General features: G+C 40.5%; 1 protein-coding gene across 1 annotated transcript in view; it reads right to left on the bottom strand.

Annotated features, from left to right (window-relative positions):
• The window catches only part of TSHR (thyroid stimulating hormone receptor), a 163,989-nt gene that overhangs the window by 61,476 nt on the left and 78,899 nt on the right, over positions 1-23,614 (bottom strand). Inside the window, exons 3-4 of the mRNA XM_002719619.6 lie at positions 22,306-22,377; positions 15,981-16,055 (exon numbers count right to left, since the gene is read on the bottom strand). Coding sequence (XP_002719665.4) covers positions 15,981-16,055; positions 22,306-22,377 — 147 coding nt within the window. The remainder of the gene's footprint in view (positions 1-15,980; positions 16,056-22,305; positions 22,378-23,614) is intronic.

The following is a 23,614-nucleotide window of genomic DNA, read 5'->3' as shown; positions in this document are numbered from 1 at the left end:
AACAAAAAAAACCTCTCACTAGGTTAGGTATTTCAAATGAGGATGCTGACTAGGAAAGAAACCTTGGGAGAGAGCAAGGAATAAACTGAGAATACAAACCATCCACTCCTGCTTCACCCGACACACACAGCCCACTATCTATAGCAGTAAAAACTTACTAGTTCATTGTCTTTATTAACATAACCTTATTATCAAGGAAACTTGCCCACACACACAACATTGTTTATGACAAGAACTTCTGGGAAGAACGGCCATCAATGTTTCAGCCAAGAACAACAATTTACAGCTCATAGAATCCCTCACTTTAAAATCCTTGCGGGGTCCGTACTGTGGCTCACTAGGTTAATCCTCCACCTGCAGTGTTGGCATCCCATATGGGTGTCAGATTCTGTCCCGGTTGCTCCTCTTCCAGGCCAGCTCTTTGCTGTGGCCCAGGAAGGCAGTGGAGGCTGGCCCAAGTGCTTGGGCCCCTGCACCCGCATGGGAGACCAGGAGGAAGCACCTGGCTCCTGGCTTCGGATCGGCGCAGTGCCGGCCGTAGTGGCCATTTGGGGGGGTGAACCAACGGAAGGAAGACCTTTCTCTCTGTCTCTCTCACTCTCTGTAACTCTACCTCTCTCAAAAAAAAAAAAAAAAAAAAAATCCTTGCCATAGGGCCAGTGCTGTGGTGCAGCAGGGTTAAGCCACTGCCTGTGACACATCCCATGTGTGCGCCAGTTTGAGTCCCAGCTGTCCACTTCCAATCCAGCTCCCCGCTAATGTGCCTAGAAAAACAGCAGAAGATGGCCCAAGTCCTTGGGTCCCTGCTCCCACGTGGCATTACAGAAAGCTGGATTGGAGAAATTCCCTTAGTTGAAACAGGCACCAGAGGCTCAGTGGAGGATCAGTAGAAACAATTTATTGTTGACAGGCCCAGAGGAATCACTTCCCAAGACTGGGCATCCACTCCAGGATTCTGACAATATTTATAGGTTCATAAGCATCATACATGAATGGTTACAGCATTGGTGGGCTTAGTTGCAGCCTGGGTTCTAGTCCTGGTTGGGGTGCCGGATTCTGTCCCGGTTGCTCCTCTTCCAATCCAGCTCTCTGCTGTGGCCAGGGAGTGCAGTGGAGGATGGCCCAAGTGCTTGGGCCCTGCACCCCATGGGAGACCAGGAAGAAGCACCTGGCTCCTAGCTTCAGATTGGTGTAGCGTGCCGGCCATAGCAGCCATTTGGGGATGAACAAATGGAAGGAAGACCTTTCTCTCTCTCTCACTGTCTAACTCTGCCTGTGAAAAAAAATATTGAAAATAATAGATATTAATTCAAGGAGAAGTTACTGAGACTTTTGAAGCAGACTGAGGGAAATTCAAATTCATCAACAGATTTTCTACTAGAAATGGAACTTCATAAAAATGATCGTTTTTATTGCCTAGCAGATGCCAACAGCTATTTTCATGATTATTTAATAATCAGTACTAAGATTAGTGATCTTGAAAGCTTCGGTGAATCTACTTAATTATTAACTTGGCCAATCAGTTAAGTCTTTTTTTTTTTTAAAGATTTATTTATTTGAGAGGCACAGTTATAGACAGAGGGAAGGAGAGACAGAGAAAAAGGTCTTCCATCTGCTGGTTTACTCCCCAAATGGCCAGAATGGTTGGAGCTTGGCCAATATGAAGCCAGTAGCCAAGAACTTCTGGGTCTCGCACATGGGTGCAGGAACCCAAGGACTTGGACCATCCTCCACTGCTTTCCCAGGTGCATTTGCAGGGAGCTGGAGCAGAAATGGAGCAGCTGAGACTCAAACTGGCAACCATATGGGATGCTGGTGATGGAGGTGGAGGCTTAACCTACTATGCCACAGTGCCGGCCCCAATCATTTCAATCTTAACACACTATCTGCCATTTGACCTGCTCAGTTGTAAAATTTCTGTTTACCTCTGATTAAAAAAGAAACTACACAAAAATAAAAACATCCCTTTGAGTTAAGATTTTCTTTATTTCAGCTTTTAATTACAGATATTTTTTATGTTTAGATGTTTAGATGGTTTTGGAGGCAGATATCTGGGTATGCAATTTCTGACTCTGAAATTGCTTAGCTGAGAAAACCTGGGCAAGGGCCCGGCAAGCTGTGTGTGACCATCTTCATCTGACATAGGAAAGGCTGAGGCTTCATGAGATTAAGTGGGATGTGTGTATGCAGCACTTTCAGCAGCACACTGGACTACAGAAGGCATTCAGAAATCGGCAGTTGTTCATAGGAGAAACAATACCAACAGCCAACAGCATATTGGGAAAATGAAGTAGAAGATGAGGTGTCCATTACTTCATCATTTTACAGGCATGAATCTTTATCACATGTACATTGATTTGTACCCCTTTAGGACTCTTGATAACAGGTAATCTGTCATTCTTGTAATTTTCTCTTACAAATCTTCCATGTCTTTTTTTTTTTTTTTTAGATTTACTTATTTATTTGAAAGTCAGAGTTGAAGAGAGAGAGAGAAGAGAGACATAGAGACAAAGACATCTTTCGTCCACTGGTTCACTTCCCAAATGGCTGCAACAGCGGGGGCAAAGCCAAGAGCCAGGGACTTCTTCTTGGTCTCCCATATGGGTGCAGGGGCCTGAGCACTTGGACCATCTTCCACTGCTTTCCCAGGCCGTTAGCAGGGAGCTGGATCAGAAGCAGAGCAGCTGGGATTCGAACCAGCACTCATATGGCTGTCAGCACAGCAGATGGCAGCTTAACCTGCTGTGCCACAGTGCCGGCCCATCTTCCATGTTTTTACTGATTGTTGTTTAATGATCTATAGTTGCCCCCTCTTCCAGTTATCTAGGGTTGCATAATAAATTACGCCAAACTAATTTACTAAAATAACAAACCTTTTATTACAGTGCATAATTTTGTGGATCAAAATTTCAGACAATGCTTAGGTAGGCAGTTCTTCTGTTCTATATAGCAATTACTGGGGTGATTGGATAGGATTCAGCTGGTGTCTGAAACAATCTGGAGGATCCAAGAAGATGTGCTTCTGTGGCTGCTCTTTGATCAGGATTGCTAAGTGGCCCAAGAAAAAGAACTCATCGCTTATGGGAGAATAAGGATAAATATAATGGACTACGTATCTTGACTAGAGATATTTGTTGTAAGGGATTTAAGGCTGGATATAAAACCAAGGTCCAATTATGTGAAGTTTGCATGACATGTGCTTTAGATATAAAAACATAGTTATTGAATTCCAATTTTTCTTTTTAACTGTAAAAGAGGCTACTTCAGAGAATTGTGAGAATTGAGTGAATATATTTTGGGAATTTAGCATTGTGCTTAGGACACAGTAAGTGCTCATTTAGGGTAGTTAAACATACATGTGTGTGTGAGTGTACACGCTTATACTAAATGTGTTACTGATCAGAGTGTTCATTAATTCCAACCAGCCTCTTCTAATTCATTATTTTTAAAATGCACTTTCAAAATATATAGAATTTTTCCATTTTTCTGGACTTAGTATGATAGTTTCCTCACAGTTTTTTTCTCAGTGAGAGTCACATAAAACACACTGTCTTATGGAAACTTTTATTATTATCAAACAAGGAAGTCAATGATAGACTAAAATGGGCATCAAATTTAGATGCAGAGGTGGGGGTCAAAGGTATGAGTCTGTGTAAATAATATTTACCTTGAAAAAAATAATCAGTAAATTAGACAAAAAAAAATAGAAGAACTTTCTAGACAATGCAAAAGCATGTTGAGGCCCTGAGTTGAGGAAGATCTTGGGCTTTCAAGGAATTAAAGCAAAGAGGTGTACAAAAATGTGTGCAAAAATGGAGCAAGATGAGTATACAGAAGTGGGTGAGGCCCAGCTGAAGTCTGGGGCCTTGAAGTTCATGTTAGGGACTTTGTATTTTTTCCAAGAAAAATCAGTCTGGGTAGGACATGGTGAAAGCTGGAAGCCAGTCATAAGTAAAGGGGAGACAGGGACACCATCAATATTTGGATTTACCTCCAGATGAATGCAACTGCCATTTTACAGGCTCAGCAAAGACTAAAGGAGTAGTAGACTTCAGGACAATCAATATCTGTGTTTTGGAAATTTAAAATGTGATCCATATGGTCTAACACTAAGACAAACCTGAATTAGATACAGCTGTGCATCATTTAACGATAGGGAAACATTCTGAGAGATGTTTGTGTGCATATTGTCATTGTGTGAATCTAGCATGGAGTGCACTTACACAAACTAACATAGCTGCATTGTCACTAGGCAGCATTATTTTATGGGACCACCATTGTATATGTGGTCCATCATTTAAAAACTGTTATGTGACACATGACTGAATATTAATTTGTTGAGTAAGCTCACATGGATAGAGGATATAGGATGACTAGAAGAGAACACATGATTGGAGTATATGGAATTCTAACAATTAGAACTATGGAAGTAAGATAGGCCAGCAAAGAGTAATGAGAAAAACCAGAGAGGTAGGACAATCAGAATTATGGTGTAATTGGTGCCAAGGGAAGAGAATAGACTATTCTACTATTATAAGTCTTGCAAAGAGTGTTGTAAGATGCCATGCCCATAAGTTTAACATACTGTATTCATTGAATGCATGAATTTCTTGAAAACATTATTTGAGAGAGAGATAGAGATAGAGATAAGGATAGATGGATATCCCACAAATTGGGTGACTCCAAAAATGCACACAACAGCCTGGGGTGTGAAGCTAGGAGCCAGGATCTCAAGTCAGGTCTCCCATGTGGTTGGGAGGAACCCAACCATTTGAGCCATCAATGCTGCCTCCCAGGGTCTGCAATAGCAGAAAGCTGGAGTGAGGAGCTGGAGCTGGGGATTAAACCCAGGCACTCTAATATGGGATACAGTTATTTAACCTAGCTTCTTAACCACTAGGCTAAATGCTAGCTCCTGACTGGGAAATTTATTTTTGAATGACAGCTATAGGACACTAACAGAAACAATTTTAGTACTTCTGTTCTACCACTCCTCTTCATATTACAGAGCAAAATCTAAACCTGAATTGGGAAGCCATATCAGAAGGCACAGACGGAACTTCAGCAGGAAAAGGCTGAGCAGCCACTGGCGGGGATGATCAGTAGTGGGGACAGCAACATGAATGTTCCTAGTTCAACCTCCTATTTACAAACTCTCAAGATCCAAAAAGAGTCAAGGGGAGGGCAGCTGCCAAAGGAAAGACACTTACAAACAGGAAAACATTATGTTCTTTTACTGTTGGTCTCATTGAGGCTTTTCAATAAATGCTGGCAATGTGCACTGACATTTGAAATATGTGTTCTAGTGAGATGGCATTGGTACTAGTCCAAGTGATCAATTTCAGCTCACAATTGATCATACTGATAGGTCTAAGAGTCAAAGGGATCACACCAGCAAGACTAGTGTCTGTTAATACTAACTGATAGAATAAAAAAGGGAGAGAACGATCCAACATGGGAAGCGGGATACACAGCAGACTCATAGAATGGCAGATATCCTAAATAGCACTCTGGCCTCAGAATCAGCCCTTAAGGCATTCGGATCTGGCTGAAGAGCCCATGAGAGTATTTCAGGCATGGAAAGCCAAGACACTCTGGCAAAAAAATAAATAAATAAGTAAAAGACCTAAATGAAAGATCTCTGCGAGTGAGATCCCAGTAGAAAGAGCAGGCCATCAAAGAAGGAGGTACCTTTCTCTGAAGGGAGGAGAGAACTTCCACTTTGACTATGACCTTGTCTAAATAAGATCAAAGTCAGCAAACTCAAAAGGCTTCCATAGCTTTGGCAACTCATGACAAGAGCCTAGGGAGATTACTGATGCCATAAACAAGAGTGTCAAATTGTTAAGTCAACAACAGGAGTCACTGTGTACTTACTCCTCATGTAGGAGCTCTGTCCTTAACGTGTTGTACAATGTGAATTAACACTATAACTAGAACTCAAACAGTATTTTACACTTTGTGTTTCTGTGTGGGTGCAAACTGATGAAATCTTCACTTAATATATACCAAATTGATCTTCTGTATGTAAAGTTAATTGAAAATGAATCTTGATGTGAATGGAATGGGAGAGGGAGCAGGAGATGGGAGGGGTGCAGGTGGGAGGGAAGTTATGTGGGGGGGGAATGCCATTGTAATCCATAAACTGTACTTCAAAAATTTATATTTACTAAATAAAAGTTTAAAAAATGAAATATGTGTTCTTTGTTGAGTATCTAGTCTTGGAGCAAATCCAAACATGGTGAAAAACTGTTAGTTCTACGAATCCTAGGAAAGAGTGGTTGATAGTACTATGTGGTCCATGGATAAACGAATCGTTCTAACACCGATAGTTGGTTTCATGTCTTATATTCATTCATTAATCCTTGTGGAGAATGATTTTTCAGCTCTGTTTCTCTCATGCAAGTAGCATGATGCTTTGTTTACAATAACTGCTTAATAAATTATTATAAATAAAAGCTTCAAACATTTGCGTGGCATGTATCTCCAAATCTTCCCTTTTCTTTTTTTGCTCACCAAAACCACTTGCAGATATAATGCCAGATATGCATTAGGAAATGTTGAAGAATTCAAGATTCATTATTCTCTTATTTTCTGATATCAGATCTCACACCACAAATACATAAAAGAAATTATTTCAAAAATCCATTTGAAAATGCCTTGTTTCTTTCTTTTTTTTTTAAAGATTTATTTATTCCTTTGAAAGGCAGAGTTAAACAGAGAGAGGAGAGGCAGAGAGAGAGAGCGAGAGAGAGAGGTCTTCCATCCAATGGTTCACTCCCCAATTAGCCACAATGGCTGGCACTGTGTCGATCCGAAGCCAGGAGCCAGGAGTTTCTTCCGGGTCTCCCACGCAGGTGCAGGGGCCCAAGGACTTGGGCCATCTTGTACTGCTTTCCCAGGCCACAGCAGAGAGCTGGATAGGAAGTGGAGCAGCCTGGTCTCGAACTGGCGACCATATGGGATGCTGGCGCTTCAGGCCAGGGCGTTAATCCGCTGTGCCACAGCGCCGGCCCCACGCCTTGTTTCTAATTATAGTATTTAATAGTTTCCTTTGCTCTAGGAAGCTATTGTTTTTGCATGGGAGAGAGAAGAATCAACATAAGGGAAGTTATAAATAACAGCTGGGATCTTTATGAGGAAAAAATACAATAAAAATAAAATAGTTGTTTTCAAGATCAATAGGATTTATAGAGGGGTTTATTGCAAATTAAATGCTTTTACAATGTGGCAAGAGGGGCAGAAAATGATTTGATAAATAAACATTACATCTGGAGTTAGAAGATTTGGTTTTGAAGTTTGTTGGCTGTTGTTGGAACCCAGTATTAACTTACTTCCTTTGGTTTCAGTTTAATGTTCTCAAATAACTTAAGAAGAATATGTAAATTATGTAACTCAGATTTCCTTTATTTTTTTATTATTTTTTGACAAGCAGAGTGGACAGTGAGAGAGAGAGACAGAGAGAAAGGTCTTCTTTTGCCGTTGGTTCACCCTCCAATGGCCGCCGCCGCGGCCGGCGCGCTGCGGCCAGCACACTGCGCTGATCTGAAGCCAGGAGCCAGGTGCTTCTCCTGGTCTCCCATGCGGGTGCAGGGCCCAAGCACTTGGGCCATCCTCCACTGCACTCCCTGGCCACAGCAGAGAGCTGGCCTGGAAGAGGGGCAATAACAGATGTCTTTTTAAGGCTACACTTTCCCCCTGAGCATGACTTTAACTGTATCCTACAGGGGTTGATATGTCATATTTTTGCTATCATTTTGCATTTTTCTGTATTGTGATCTCTTCTTTGAAATCACAAGGTTATTTAGACATCAGAGCCTTTTAGAAGTCAAATTATTTGCTGGTCAGAGAACTTGATTTTAATTTCTTGAAAGCTAATGAGACTTGCTTTTATGGACCAATTTATGGTCAAGTTTACTGAATGTTCTACACATCATTGAAACAGAATATGTACTCTGAAAACGTTGGATACAATATTTTTTATAAGTTAAGGTCACAGTTTCCTTATTCCTAGGACTGAATGTGGAGGCATTTGAAGCTAGCTTGATTCTTTTTTACTCTTCAGATAAGATCTATATGTCCCACTCCCTTTAGATACTCTGGAGTTAATTTTCTTTGATGTACTTAGTGGATTCAGCATACGTGTTTTTTAAAGATTTATTTATTTCTTTGAAAAGCAGAATTACAGCAAGGCAGAGGCAGAGGCAGAGAGAGAGAGAGAGAGAGATAGAGAGATCTTCCATCCGCTGATTCACTTTCCAGATGGCTGCAGTTGAGGACTTAGGCCATCTTCTACTGCTTTCCCAGGCCATAGCAGAGAGCCAGATCAGAAGTGGAGGAGCCGGGACTCAAACCAGCACCCATATGGTGCTGCAAGTGGCGGCTTTATCTGCTATGCCACAGTGCCGGCCCCAATAAGTATTATTAAATACAGTGTGTCCTTTAATTCTATTGGTTCAAATCTTCTTTCAGGCTTTTTAAAAAATGATTTATTTGTTTATTTGAAAATCAGAGTTACAGAGAAAAAAGGGAGAGACAGAGATTTTCCACCGACTGGTTCACTCCCCAGAAGGTCACAAACACCAGCATTGGGCCAGGCCAGAGTCAGCAGCCAGGAGCTTCTTCCAGGTCTCTCCTGAGGGTAGCAGGAGCTCAATCACTTGGGCCATCTTCTGCTGCTTTCCCAGGCCATTAGCAGGGAGCTGGATAGAAAGTGGAGCAGCAAGAAAACGAACCATTGGCTACATGGGCCTGCACAGCAAGTGGAGGCCTTATCCGCTACATCACAGTGCCAGCCCTTCAGGAGCTTTTCGACATAGCTTTGAATGTTTTTATTCACACTTTGTTCTATTCTGTTCTTTAAAAAACACGTTATACCATTAAGCTTCCATCTGTGTCCTCGTTCTATTAATTTTTCTCTATTCCAGTCTTTATATTAATTTTCATATCATTTTGCTCAGTTTTCTCAAGATATCATGAATATCTTGACTGCATTTACAACATTGGCAGTGCTATTATTCCCATCAAGGCCTTTCTTTTTCTTTCCTTCCTAGATTTGTTTGTTTATTTGAAAGGCACAGCCATAGAGAGAGAGAGATGGAGAGAGAGAGAGAGAGAGAGAGAGAGAGAGAGAGAGAGAGATGGAGAGAGAGATGGAGATAGAGGGAGAGAGAGGGAGAGAGAGGGAGAGAGTGGGAGAGAGGAGAGAGGGAGAGAGGGAGAGAGATGAGATATATCTTCTGACTGCTTATTCACTCCCCAAATGCCTGCATTGGCCAGGGTTGGGCCAGGACCAAGCCATCTGGGAGCTCCATCTGGGCCTCCCAAGCAGGTAGCAGTGGCTCAAGGACTTGGGCCATTGTCCACTGCCTTCCCTGGTGCAAGGCCTTCATTTCTGTGAAATGAATGGTCTCACTGAGAAAAGTGGTTGTGAAGAAATGGTGGAAGATGTCCCGAAAGTAATGATGCTGGCAAACAAATAAATTATATTAAAGGAACTCTTGGAAATATTTTATGACATTGAAAGAGCAAAGAATAAAATGATGGGAGCTGGTCCAGGTCTAGAAAGAAGTGTGACAATTTGTGAAGATATTGAGAAGATACTCTTTAAAAAGAATCATTTATTTATTTGAAAGGTAGAGAGATAAAGAGAGAGCTCCCATACGCTGGCTCCCTCCCCAAATACTTCTAAGAGTTGGGCTGGGCTGAGGCAGGGGATGCAGTCCAGATCTCTCACAGGGATAGCAGGAACCCAATCGTTTGAGCCATCACCACCACCTCCCAGTTTCTGCCTTTGCAAGAAGCTGGAGTTAAGGGCCTGAGCTAGGAACTGAATGCAGGTACTCTGATATGGGATGTAGTTGTCCTAACCAGTGTCTTCACCACTAGGCCAAATGCTCACTGCAGAAGATAATTCTAAGTTACACAATGAAGATAAAAATGGGAAGCATCGCTCAAACTACTCTATAAATTTTTACAAAACAGTAAAACACTTTAAATAGTTTTAAGACTTAAAATTATAGTGCACTAAATAAATATTAGTCTTACTTTATTATTCTTCCTTATACACTTATAACTGATGATAGAGAAATTTTAATATCTTGACAAAAATTTTAAAAGTCACAAAACATAATTTTTCTCATTGATTAGTAAGATTGCTTTGCATGTGTTCAGTTTGAGTAGTTTTATGATTCCCACACCATGAGGCAGAGCGAGGATCGCATCTATTTCAAATGCTGTAATATTTTATTTTGTTTTATGTTTTAGAATGTATTATTTTGGAGTATGTCAAGATTCATTTACATTCACCTATAGATTCACCTGCGGTTGCTTTTCCATCCTCCTGTGTGAAATGTGCTGCTTCAGATGATCCTTTTCCATTTGTCTTAATATTTCCCGTTGGCAATTGCTTTCCTATGTGCCTAATGGTAGTGAAATCTCTCAAATTCTTGTTTGCTTGAAATATTTTCATTTTCAATTAAAAATATTTTTATTGAGTAGACAGACATTTACTATTTTTATTTTTTGTTTTGCTCTGCAGATATTTTTCCATTTTTATGCATCTCATCATTTATGTTGAAATACCAGCTATCAGTCATCCTATTTTGTATTTGAAAGCATTATGTATTTTTTCCTCTTGCTTTTTTATGATTTTCTTTTTATCTTTTTTGTATTATTTTTGCACATATGACACAGTTTATTCTTAAGAACAGTGATGACAAATTTGCCATTCTTACATCTTATTCTTTGTTTTCTTTTATAAATTACATTTATATTCCAGTGGCTGATAAAGTTTAGATGCAGTTGGGTCCCAATGATATAGGAAAGCAGTGTTTAAGAGCAACAAACTATAGATCAGATGAGTATGACATTAAAAAGAATGTTTCTTTAGATTTTTATCTATGCTTTTATATAAATGAAACTGCATGAGAGCTTGTGCTTCCTGTGTGTGCAGAGGGGTTTCCCTTTGATCATACCCATAAGCTCTTGGAGCATCTGCCCATGTTGGTCTGTTAAACAGTTCTGACCTTTGATTCACTGTTGTGTCTACACTGGCATTGTAGGAGATAATATTACTTATGCAAAAATTACTTTGCAAACTACAAAGGTGAATACTGTTACTGCCATAAAGTGAGGTCCTAATTATTTCCTTAATTAGACAATTTTATTTTTATTTTTTGGCTTTTAGCATTTTGCTGTGATGTGCCTTGATCCAGCAGTTTTCTTCAAATCTTTTGAGGTTTGAAGTATTTCTGTGATGATGACTTAAAGATATTGAACATTTCATTTTTTTTTTTAAATTTATTTGACAGGTAGAGTAAGTAAGAGAGAGAGAGAGAGAGAGAGGTTTTCCTTCCATTGGTTCACCCCCCAAAAGGCCGCTATGACCGGCGCTGCGCCAATCCGAAATCAGGAGCCAGGTGCTTCTTCCTGGTCTCCCATGCAGGTGCAGGGGCCCAAGCACTTGGGCCATCATCCACTGCCTTCCTGGGCCACAGCAGAGAGCTGGACTGGAAGAGGAGCAACTGGGACTAGAACCTGGCACACATATGGGATGCTGGCACCGCAGGCAGAGGATTAACCAAGTGAGCCATGGTTCCGGCCCCTCCTTTTTTTTTTTTTTTTTTAAAGATTTTATTTTATTTTTTTCATTTGAGAGGTAGAGTTACAGACAGTAAGAGGGAGAGACAGAAGGGTCTTCCCTCCACTGGTTCACTCCCCAAATGGCTGCAACAGCCGGAGCTGTGCCAATCCAAAGCCAGAAGCCAGACACCTCCTCCCAGTCTCCCATGTGCGTGCAGGGGCCCAAGGACTTGGGCCATTCTCCACTGCTTTTCCAGGCCATAGCAAAGAGCTGGATGAACATTTCCTTTTTTTTTTTAAACTTTTATTTAATAAATGTAAATTTCCAAAGTCCAGTTTATGAATTACAATGGCTTCCCGCATAACTTCCCTCCCACCCGCAATCCTCCCATCTCCTGCTCCCTCTCCCATTCTATTCACATCAAGATTCATTTTCAATTATCTTTATATACAAAAGATCAATTTAGTGTAAGTTAAGTAAAAATTTCAACAGTTTGTACCCACACAGAAACACAAAGTGTAAAATACTGTTTGAGTTCTAGTTATAGTGTTAATTCACATTGTACAACACGTTAAGGACAGAGATCCTACATGAGGAGTAAGTACACAGTGACTCCTGTTGTTGACTTAACAATTTGACACTCTTGTTTATGGCATCAGTAATCTCCCTAGGCTCTTGTCATGAGTTGCCAAGGCTATGGAAGCCTTTTGAGTTCGCCGACTTTGATCTTATTTAGACAAGGTCATAGTCAAAGTGGAAGTTCTCTCCTCCCTTCAGAGAAAGGTACCTCCTTCTTTGATGGCCTGCTCTTTCTACTGGGATCTCACTCGCAGAGATCTTTCATTTAGGTCTTTTATTTATTTATTTATTTTTTTGCCAGAGTGTCTTGGCTTTCCATGCCTAAAATACTCTCATGGGCTCTTCAGCCAGATCCGAATGCCTTAAGGGCTGATTCTGAGGCCAGAGTGCTGTTTAGGACATCTGCCATTCTATGAGTCTGCTGTGTATCCCACTTCCCATGTTGGATCGTTCTCTCCTTCTTAATTCTATCAGTTAGTATTAGCAGACACTAGTTTTGTTTATGTGATCTTTTTGACTCTTAGACCTATCAGTATGATCAATTGTGAACTGAAATTGATCACTTGGACTAGTGAAATGGCAATGGTACATGCCACCTTGATGGGATTGAATTGGAATCCCCTGGCACGTTTCTAACTCTACTGTTTGGAGCAAGTCCAATTGAGCATGTCCCAAATTGTATATCTCCTCCCTCTCTTATTCACACTCTTAGATTTAACAGAGATCACTTTTCAGTTAAATTTAAACACCTAAGAATAATTGTGTGTTAATTACAGAGTTCAACCAATAGTATTATGTAGGACAAAAAAATACTATAAGGGATAAAGTATTAAATTGTACATCAACAGTCAGGACAAGGGCTGATCAAGTCACTGTTTCTCATAGTGTCCATTTCACTTCAACAGGTTTTCTTTTTGGTGCTCGGTCAGTTGTCACTGATCAGGGAGAACATATGATATTTGTCCCTTTGGGACTGGCTGATTTCACTCAGCATGATGTTTTCCAGATTCCTCCTTTTTTATTTTTTTTACTGCTGTATAGTATTCTATAGAGTACATGTTCCATAATTTCTTTATCCAGTCTACTGTTGATGGGTATTTAGGTTGGTTCCAGGTCTTAGCTATTGTGAATTGAGCTGCAATAAACATATCTTCCAGTATACTAATTTGGCTTTGAGCTATGTCTAACCAGATGTTAAACTTACACATTTACATTTTTATTTTTATTATTGACCTGTAAAGTTCTAGAGTCTCCAATTCTTTTGAAGTAGTTTCCAGTTCTATTCAGAAATTATCTCTCATCATGTAAATTTTTTAACCTACTAATTAAAGTTATTTTAAAGTCTATGTCTTCTAACTCCAATATCTAAATCTTTGGTGGTTCATTTTCTGTTGTTTGCTTTTGTGATTTTTCCCCATAAATTTCTGTGTTTCTGTGTGCCTGGTTATCTTTTAGCGATGCAAGGCTGGGTTTTAGGCTTTATGAAGGCTGATCTATTCCCAAGTATCTCATCCTTCTAGGAAGAAGTTCTTCAGAGCTCCTGCTTCTGATGTTTATTAGGGATCACCATGGTCAGTTGTCACTGAACTCTTAATTTTTAGTTCTTTAGCTCTATGAGGCTGCTTAAGACCCAGGTTAGTTTCTTACTCTCTGAGGTGTTGCTTAAAATTCAGCAAATACATCAGGGGAAAACACACTGTTTTGGGGATTTCTTATGTCTCCTCAAGTCCTATTTGCATGGAAATACATTACAACATCTCTAAACACATTTTAAAAATCCAGCCAGCGCTATGGCTCAATAGGCTAATCCTCTGCCTAGCGGCGCCAGCACACCGGGTTCTAGTCCCGGTCGGGGTGCTGGATCCTGTCCCGGTTGCCCCTCTTCCAGGCCAGCTCTCTGCTGTGGCCAGGGAGTGCAGTGGAGGATGGCCCAAGTCCTTGGGTCCCACACCCCATGGGAGACCAGGAGAAGCACCTGGCTCCTGCCTTCGGATAGGCGCGGTGTGCTGGCCGCAGCGCGCTGGCCGCGACGGCTGTTGGAGGGTGAACCAACGGCAAAAGGAAGACCTTTCTCTCTGTCTCTTTCTCTCTCACTGTCCACTCTGCCTGTGTTAAAAAAAAAAAAAAAATCCAGCTCCTCTAGTTATTCTCAGACCTGGTCGAAGGGATGTAAACTAGCCTGCCACAGCCAGAAGCAACGTTTTGGGTCTCAGTAAGGATTTTTGAGTCAGAAATTTATAGTAAAAATTGTAGCCCTATTCTTTAGTAAGCATGTGACCAAAGAAAATATACTTAGCCTTTCTGCACTTATGCTTTTCTTACACAAGTAATGGAAACTATAATCTCTGCTTTGTAGAGGTATTTTTTTAGTGTTAAATTATGGTTAAATAATACACCTAAAATGGTTGGCAGAATGTCTAGAGCATACTTAGTATTTATATTTAAGTATTTTTCATCATCAAGAAAATAGTATTTCGTAATACATGGATGCTAAAAAGAATTCAATGTGAGTATATAAAACCTTTTATAGTTTATAATTTACCAGAGAAGTAAAATATTATTTGTGAAGTATATTGACTAGTATTGACGGGCTAGGCACTGTGCTAAATGCCCATATGTATTATGTCATTCAATATTTACAATAGCCATGTGATGCTGGAACTCTTATTTCCTAATTTTACAAATGAGGTTGGGAAAGTTTGCATGATTCATCCATGGTCACATAGTGAGCAGTCAGAAAACCCGTATCCAGTTTTGACTCTGACCAATTCCAGAGCTGGAATTTTTCACCAAAAAATGTCAGTTTTGCAAAATCTTGCACAGACCATGGAATCAAGCAGGTAGCTGGTATATATTTATTAGCACACTGACATCCACACCAATAAGATATGTTGGCACAGTAACAACGCAATGAAGAGCAATTTAAGAGCAAGATTTTTTAATGCCAGGGACTCTGAGGATTTTATTGTTGATTTTTATTTGTTTTCATTTTATTTGAAAAGTAAATACAGAGCAAGAGAGACAGACAGGTGGAGAGAGACCATCTATTGCTGGTTCAGAAGCACTTACGACCGGCGCGCAGCTCACTAGGCTAATCCTCCGCCTAGTGGCGCCAGCACACCGGGTTCTAGTCCCGGTCGGGGCGCCGGATTCTGTCCCGGTTGCCCCTCTTCTAGGCCAGATCTCTGCTGTGGCCAGGGAGTGCAGTGGAGGATGGCCCAAGTGCTTGGGCCCTGCAAGCCATGGGAGACCAGGATAAGTACCTGGCTCCTGCCATTGGATCATTGCGGTGCGCCGGCCGCGGCGGCCATTGGAGGGTGAACCAACGGCAAAGGAAGACCTTTCTCTCTGTCTCTCTCTCTCACTGTCCACCCTGCCTGTCAAAAAAAAAAATAATTAATTAAAAAAAAAAGAAGCACTTAACCTCTAGGACTGGGCTAGGTCAAAGTCAGGAGCCAGTAAGTCAATCTGGGTCTCTCAGGGGGGCGGCAGGTGCTGCCTCCAGCGATTAGAGGAGCATTGAATAGGAAGTGGAGCTGTGCACTCCCATATGGGAACTGGGCATTGTACTCAGTGACTTATCTGCTGTGCCACATGTCTGCTCCCAAGAACAGGATTTTTGACTTGTCACAGAGGAAGTGAGAACTTATTAGGATGGACTGGCATAAATGAGAGTGAGAACAAATTAAAAATTTAATCATAAATAGAAGTTTTAACCCATAATCTAGAAACAAGCCCTTATTGCCACAAAAGTCCAAAAATGATCAATGGAAGGTGCCATGGCTTGGGCCAATGCTGCACTTTCCCCTGTACTTACATGTGAGTCATTTTACTCAAGTTGTAGAAGGACTGCGATTCCAGCCGCTGCAGAGTTGTGTCTATAGATAAGTAGCTGAACATCACAAAAATAGAAAGCAAAATAGAAAGTAAGTAGGGTTCTGAACATCAAACATGCTATTTTTGACACAAATTCTTTGTCAGGGGCTTCCCAGATCATTCAGTGTGTACAACCTTCATTATGTTAAAACAATGACTACTTGTTTTTAGATGCTGTGGATACTTGAACATCTTAACATGTTATGTCCTATTCATCTAAATGTCTCTTACTTCCTTCTGAAGCTTTTGCCAACTTCCTGATTATTTTTAATTTCTCATAAGATGTCTATATAACACCATGGACTTCTCCTTTCACTAACTGCTATAGGGCAACTCTCCAATCATTTGGATGAGATTTGATCTATGTTGTCTCAGTAGACTAAGTGCTCCCAAGAGAACTGGATGTTTTTGACCACTGAATCTTGAGTGCTTTTCATAGTGATCATATATGTATCGGACACTCAAAATATGTAAGCTAATGAGTGAATAAATGGTGTATTACTCAAAATAACAAAAATGAAAGCATTAGAAAAGAAGAATAGAATGAATAAAAGCCTTTTTAATGGAGCATCTAGTACATGGGATTAGCAATGTGGTTTCAAAGATGAAGAGAGAGCTACAGTTCTTTGGTAAAACATCTTATAGGGTGGTAACTACGTGGTCTCTTGATTTCTCATTTTGATTTTGAACGAGGCTGGAAAATTCAAGATTTGCTTCAAACTTTGCAAGCAAATGACAACTCAATAAAAGTTTTAAGTACTAAAAAATAGAAAAGAGAAACTCCTAAATACAACTTGCCAAGTATGTGTAAGGACTAATATTTCAACTAGTTTCTTCAAATTCCATCTTGTAATGAGGATGACTAATACAGACAAATGTAATGACATTTTCTTTTGTGAAGTATCTCTGTGACATTTGGGAAAATTAATGATTAGCAGATGGTGTTCAGCTGTAGCCATAGCAGAAATTCTCAACCCTGGACATGCAGTTGAACTACCTGGGTTTTCGTAAAACAGATATCCAAGACTCTGTCTAGGATAATTAAATCAAGTTTATGAGGGATGGAGTGAGTATTTTTACTTTTCAAAAGCTTCCTGGGTGATTAATGGGCAAGTAAGGTTGAGAACCACTGGCCTATAGTTTGAATTGAATCTGCCCATAAAATATTTTCAGGGACACAATGTTTATATGGGGAGCATTAATTGTTCCATTCTGAGTTTTCAGCATTGTTACTGTGAATATTCTAATAATGGTCCTCTGCTTTCTGTTTTGAAATACCTATTCTCTAAGCAATTATCTTTTTATTTACCAGGTCTCCCAATCCTTTGCCCTTTGTGGATAATAACATTAAGAACACATTGAGGCCGGCGCCACCGCTCACTAGGCTAATCCTCCGCCTTGTGGCGCCGGCACACCGGGTTCTAGTCCCGGTCGGGGTGCCAGATTCTGTCCCAGTTGCCCCTCTTCCAGGCCAGCTCTCTGCTGTGGCCCAGGAAGGCAGTGGAGGCTGGCCCAAGTACTTGGGCCCTGCACCCGCATGGGAGACCAGGAAAAGCACCTGGCTCCTGGCTTTGAATCAGCGCGATGCGCCGGCCGCAGCACGCCAGCCACAGCAGCCATTGGAGGGTGAACCAACAGCAAAGGAAGACCTTTCTCTCTGTCTCTCTCTCTCACTGTCCACTCTGCCTGTCAAAAAAAAGAGAACACATTGAAAAGAAATAATTTACTGTATAGAGACTGCAAGATTTATCATGAGTTAAACTGAGCCATCCAAAAGAGTAAGATTCATTTTGAAAGTTGCTAGCTAGTTTTCCTAACCATGCATTTTATCTATTGCTCCAAATTTTCTGCTGGGTTTCTTAGTTAAGAAATGTAGGCCTTTCTTAAGGTTTTGGAGGGATAGTCTTTCAGCACATATCTTTCTTGTTTCTCCAATCTAGTGTCACTTTCTTGAAGAGCTGCTGTAGACTGGCTGTGGAGACAACTTGTTGGATCTCTTTATTTAGTGGGATGAAAGTAGCATTTCCATGCTTACTTGTCTCATTTTTATAACTAGGAAAATAACAGAGTCCCCCCCCCCACTTCTTCAAATTCCTTTTTAACATGCACATTTTATGTAATCACTATGGTGACCATATCATTTAACATCCAACCCAGGATGTTTTTGTGAGTTAAAATATGGTGCTATTAATAATCATGCATAGTAACAGGTGGGAATTTGCACTGTCCCAGGTAAGCCTAGGGCCTCCTACTCATCTGTCTCCTTCCACTGAGATAGCAGATCTTTAACTATATTCATGTATGTATATGTGCTTTAAAAATATGTTGAACTGTTACTGTGTGTCAGATATCCTTCTGGATATTGACAAAACAGAGGTGTTCCCTAGTTTCAAGGAACTCACAGTAGTGGGAGATACAGATGGTGGAATGGGATTAACACGACAAATCTGTCATGTTAGTATTCCGTAGATGTACTGGGAGCACTTAGTCCAGAGTGGAGAATCCAGCACAGTCCCACTGGAGGAAGCCTCAGTGGCACCTTCGATTCTTATCAGATGTCTCCTGTATCTCAGTTAACCCTTTTCTTACTGCCCATCACTTCTATTTCAGACCTCCTCAAATTTCTAACTCTGTCACTCCACACTTAGCTTTTAATAGATAACCTTCAAGTAGTTTGTAAAAGGTTGAAACCTTGAGTTGGAAGATCCTTGAAATATCCACCAATAAACTATTAATTTGCCTGCGTCTTCCCTATTTGTTACCATAATCCTCTTGTTACAATGTAAAAGCAGATCATCCTCCTATAGAAAGTCAATCCCTCTATTTGGACTCCCTCCCCTCCCAACCCCCCCCCAACCAAGAACTGTGTGCTCTTAAAATTCTTCTTTCTTCACTCTTTTGCTTTTCCGTCCCTACAGATCCTTTCCCCTAGTCCAAATTGCACTGACTTCTGTCTCAATCTCCACCTACATCTCTCCATGATTGTCCTCACACACCCAGAACTTCTAGTTCTCCAAACTCTACTTTCCCCCATCTCAGTTATTTCCTTCTAAATTAATAAAATGATTTACTTTTTTTTTTACTACATTTTTTGCTCTTTGTCTATTCCCTCAATTTGAATATAAACTCCATGGGGGTGTGGATCTTTGTCCATTTGTTCCCTGAAGTATTCCCAGCTTGTATAACAATGATTAGCACATTTAGGGGCTGTGAATACATGTTTGTCTAATGAATGAAAAAATAATGTCTATGATGTCTTAATGTCTACTGAATATTACTGCATCTGGAATGTGTCCCAGATTGAATTCCTAATGGACCTCCTGCCTCTCTACACCAAATACACAACCTTCTTCTCCTCTGTCTCACTGAATGTGCTCATCAATGCTTCTCATCAACAGAAACATAAATGCAACTTTTCTCTGTCTCCCTCTACCTCCAAACCAATCAAGGTTCAAGCTGGTCCATTCTTAGCTGTTCGTTCTTCACATCTCTGTACCGTTTTCCTTTAATGTGCCGTTCCTTTTCTCCTGGGTGCTGCATCAGTCTCTTCACTGGCTTCCTAGATAGCAGCTTTGCTCTGCTTCAACTCCTCTCTCCCCAGAACTGCCAAGGGCATCTCTTTCTTTCCTTCCTTCCTTCCTTCCTTCCTTCCTTCCTTCCTTCCTTCCTCCCTTCCATCTTTCCTTTTTGACAGGCAGAGTGCACAGCGAGAGAGACAGACAGAGAGGAAGGTCTTCCTTTTGCCGTTGGTTCACCCTGCAATGGCTGCTGCGGCCGATGTGCTGCGGCTGGCGCACCACGCTGATCCGAAGCCAGGAGCCAGCTGCTTCTCCTGGTCTCCCGTGCGGATGCAGGGCCCAAGGACCTGGGCCATCCTCCACTGCCTTCCCGGGCCACAGCAGAGAGCTGGCCTGGAAGAGGGGCAACCGGGACAGAATCCGGCGCCCCGACCGGGACTAGAACACGGTGTGCTGGCGCCACAGGCGGAGGTTTAGCCTATTGAGCCACGGCGCCGGCCTAGGGCATGTTTCTAAAATAAAATCTCATCATTTCAGTTTCCTATTTGAAACTATACAAGGGCTTGATCATGAAGGAAGATTTCATACTCTTTCATATGACTCAAAAGACCTTGCATTGGCTTACGGTCCAAATTTATATTTTTCCACTGCCCTCCTTTCAGCCCAAGCTCCAGACCCCACAAATTTAAAGCATAGACTTTTCTCATTTGCTGTGAACTATCTTTCCAACTACTTCTTTGGTAGATAATTCAGATCATAGGTTAGGTACCATTTCTTTCATGAAGCCTTGCTTTACCACCTTTCAGTTCTTAGCAGGTACTATGCCCTTCACATGAGCCTCAATGGCACCCAATAACTGACCCCATCACAGGACTCATCACTGTCTTGGAATTGAAACTGGAGACTCCATGAATGTTGTCTGCTGTTACATATGGAGCATCTACCAAAGTGTTAGAACAAAGCATGCCACAGTAAATATTTGTTGAATGAATGAATGAGTGCAGCTACAGCTAGACTACTGACACATCAAAGTGAAGATACCAGATAAACAGCTGTATAAAGGAGCTGGTGGAAAGGAAAAGCTCAAGAGAAATGTGAGAATATTTTTTTAAACTTTGAGGATGTTCAGTGGTGGTGCTGTTGAAAGGATAAAGAGTAGAGGAAGAACTATTTCAAATGAAGATGATGTGTATTTTTTTCAGATATGCTGAGCTTAAAGTGCCTGTGGGTCTCCAATATTAAATATTTTACTTCAAAATTTATTTTTTACAAAGAAAGAGGGAGGGAAAGAGTTCAAGAGGTTTCCCATTTGCTAGTTCACTCCACCAAATTTCCCCAAAGGCTGAAGCCAGGGACTTACTCCAGGTCTCCCAAATGGGCAGATGGGACTCAACCACTTGGGCCATTCCCTGCTGCCCCTGAGGGTGCACATTAGCAGGAAGCTGGAAACAGAAGGGGAGCTGGAACTTGAACAAGGCACTCCAATACGGAGTGTGGGCGGCCCAAAATGGCTGCATCAAAATGGCTGCATCAAAATGGCTACCCCTAATTGCAATATTTGGAAGGAAGTTTGAAATGCAGGCCTGAATGGTACAAGTGAGTCAGGACTAAAGGTATTCATTTAGGAATTAGCTGTATTAGGGAACTGTGAAGCCGAAGAAAAGCAAGAATAGGGTGCCAAGAAGAAGGACAAGCTACTCAAAGAAATAACTGGCAGTTAAGGAGTTGGCAAAAATGAAATAAAAGTCAGGAAAGGAGACAGAAAGCAGCCAAGGTAAGGTGATAAGAGGAGAGATGAGAGAAAAACATTAAGGAAACCCAAAGAGGTAAGAGTTTGAAGAAGGAAGAGCTGGTTAGCAGCATTAAGGTGTTTAGAATGGTCCCTCGGCTTCAGTAGGGTTTATATTTTAAGCTAGAACATTCTTTGTTGTGAGGAGTATCCTGGGTGTGCAGGATGCTAGCAGCATCCTTTACTTCTGTCTAGTAGATGCCAGTAGCAGTCTGCAACAAAACAACATCAAACACCCTTGTGGGCAAGAACTGCTGAAATGACACAATAGACACTCAAGAAATGGTCATGAAATGAATAAATTTAGCCCAAAACTGTGTGGTTGCCCTTGGTTGAATTATTTGGTATGCCTGAATGATCTGCATTGCCTGTCGGAATCAATGAGAGAAGTGAAGACTTGGTTCATTTGGCAAACAACTGTGCTCTTTGTCAACCCACCATGCGAGTCCTTTTCCCCCTCCCTGGAATGGAGGCAATTCTGTTTTTAAGGTTTAGAGTTTTAAAAGCTTTCTTTTTCTTTCCTTTTTTTTTTTTTTGAAGTGAAAGAAATCTGAAACCACATTAAATTTATGGCACAACGTAAACATTTGTATTAGTGGTGAAACTGAATCTAGAATGGGTAACTTGGAAAAATGGATTAGAGGCACATAAATTGTTTCTAGGAGAGATTCCTAGCTAAGGTTTAGTTGTATCCCAAGATATATTAACACACATCAAGAATTATAAAACTTCTCAAGGCCAAATGAATTTGAATTTGCTTTAGGTTTAAAAAATCATCCAGGAATTAGAGAGGAGAGTTAGCAAAACCAATTAACATCCTGTGCATAAACTTTTTATATACATTAAACATGTGGAAGCCATTGATTTACACAGGTGTATTTCTTTTAATAAAACACATTCAGAAAATAGCATGTCACAATTACACATTTCTTTTTATAGCAAAAAATAAAAAGACTTACATCCTGGAAATATTGGGCAGATTTGAAAATGCACGACTGGGAATGGTTTTCAGATGAGTCTCTATAAGTTTCCTATGAAAATAACAGTTGCACAATTAGAATTTTCATCACTGGACTTTTCTAATAACTTAATTACGAAGAATACATTATTAGAAGTCTGATATTTCATGATATATAATAAACAAAAATAACAATGAAAAATATACAATTTTTTCTTTAACAAGAGAAACATTGACAGTGAGACTCAAATATAGAAAATGAATCTTCTAATTTCATCTTTGGATTAGTAGTAAAGCAGTATGCCTTGCCTAAATCATATCCCATTCATTAATTGAAGAGCAATATAATATATTTATAAGTTTATGCCTTGGAATGCTAGCAGAATATGCCTTAAGCACATATTAAGAGACATTACTTGTGCTTATTTTATCTTAAATATCAAGGAGAGTGATAGGGCTACAATACTTTTGCCCAAACAAAGGTCTCATTAGCAATGACCTTGATTTCCCCCCCTATCTATTTGTGGCAGGTTGGAAATAGCTGATTGACAATGACCTAAATTCTTCCTCAGAATCTTAAGACATCTTTGTTGGATTGGACATGCAAATTAAAGGCCTGGATTCTCTTCCTGTTTGACCTTTTGAAGACTCCACAGAAGGCTAAGACTGTTTCCTTAATGAATAGTGAGACATCTTCACACATTCTAGTGTGCCCCTCCACCCAGGCGCTCCTCCTCTTTTGTGTGTGTGTGTGTGTGTGTGTGTGTGTGTTTCTCTCTTTACTATCACAACTGCTTGAATAGAATTCTGTATGAAAAAAGTGAGCCTGGTATCCTAACTCCTTTTGAAAGAAGACAATTCTTCACCACAGTAATCATCTTCTCTATGAGTCTTTTTTATAATTTAAATATCCATCTATTTAATATGTTACTGCGTCCGTGTGGGAGACCTGAAGGAGGCTCCTGTCTCCTGTCTTCAGACCATTGCAGCCATTTGGGGAGTGAACTAGCAGATGGAAGACCTTTCTCTCTGTCTCTCCCTTTCTCTGTCTGTAACTCTGTCTCTTGAATAAATACATAAAATCTTTAAAATTTTTTTACAAAAATCTGTTTTCTTTATCTATGCTATCTTTAGACTGTTCATTTTTGCAGTGATTAAGATATCTGTACTTTGACTAATCAAAGCATCAACAGGGCCAAATTAGTTTGTAAAAGTGTTAAAAACTTGGCAGAGGTGGGAGATGATGTGAATGACAACAGAGTAAATTGTCAACTCTCTGTGATCCTTGTGTTTTATCAAGAAACACAAGA

Source organism: Oryctolagus cuniculus, chromosome 20, assembly GCF_051225735.1.
Source record: "Oryctolagus cuniculus isolate XC-2025 breed Fujian yellow rabbit chromosome 20, ASM5122573v1, whole genome shotgun sequence".
In the NCBI taxonomy this organism is placed as follows: Eukaryota; Metazoa; Chordata; class Mammalia; order Lagomorpha; family Leporidae; genus Oryctolagus; species Oryctolagus cuniculus.
This window is presented reverse-complemented; position numbering and strand designations above follow the sequence as displayed.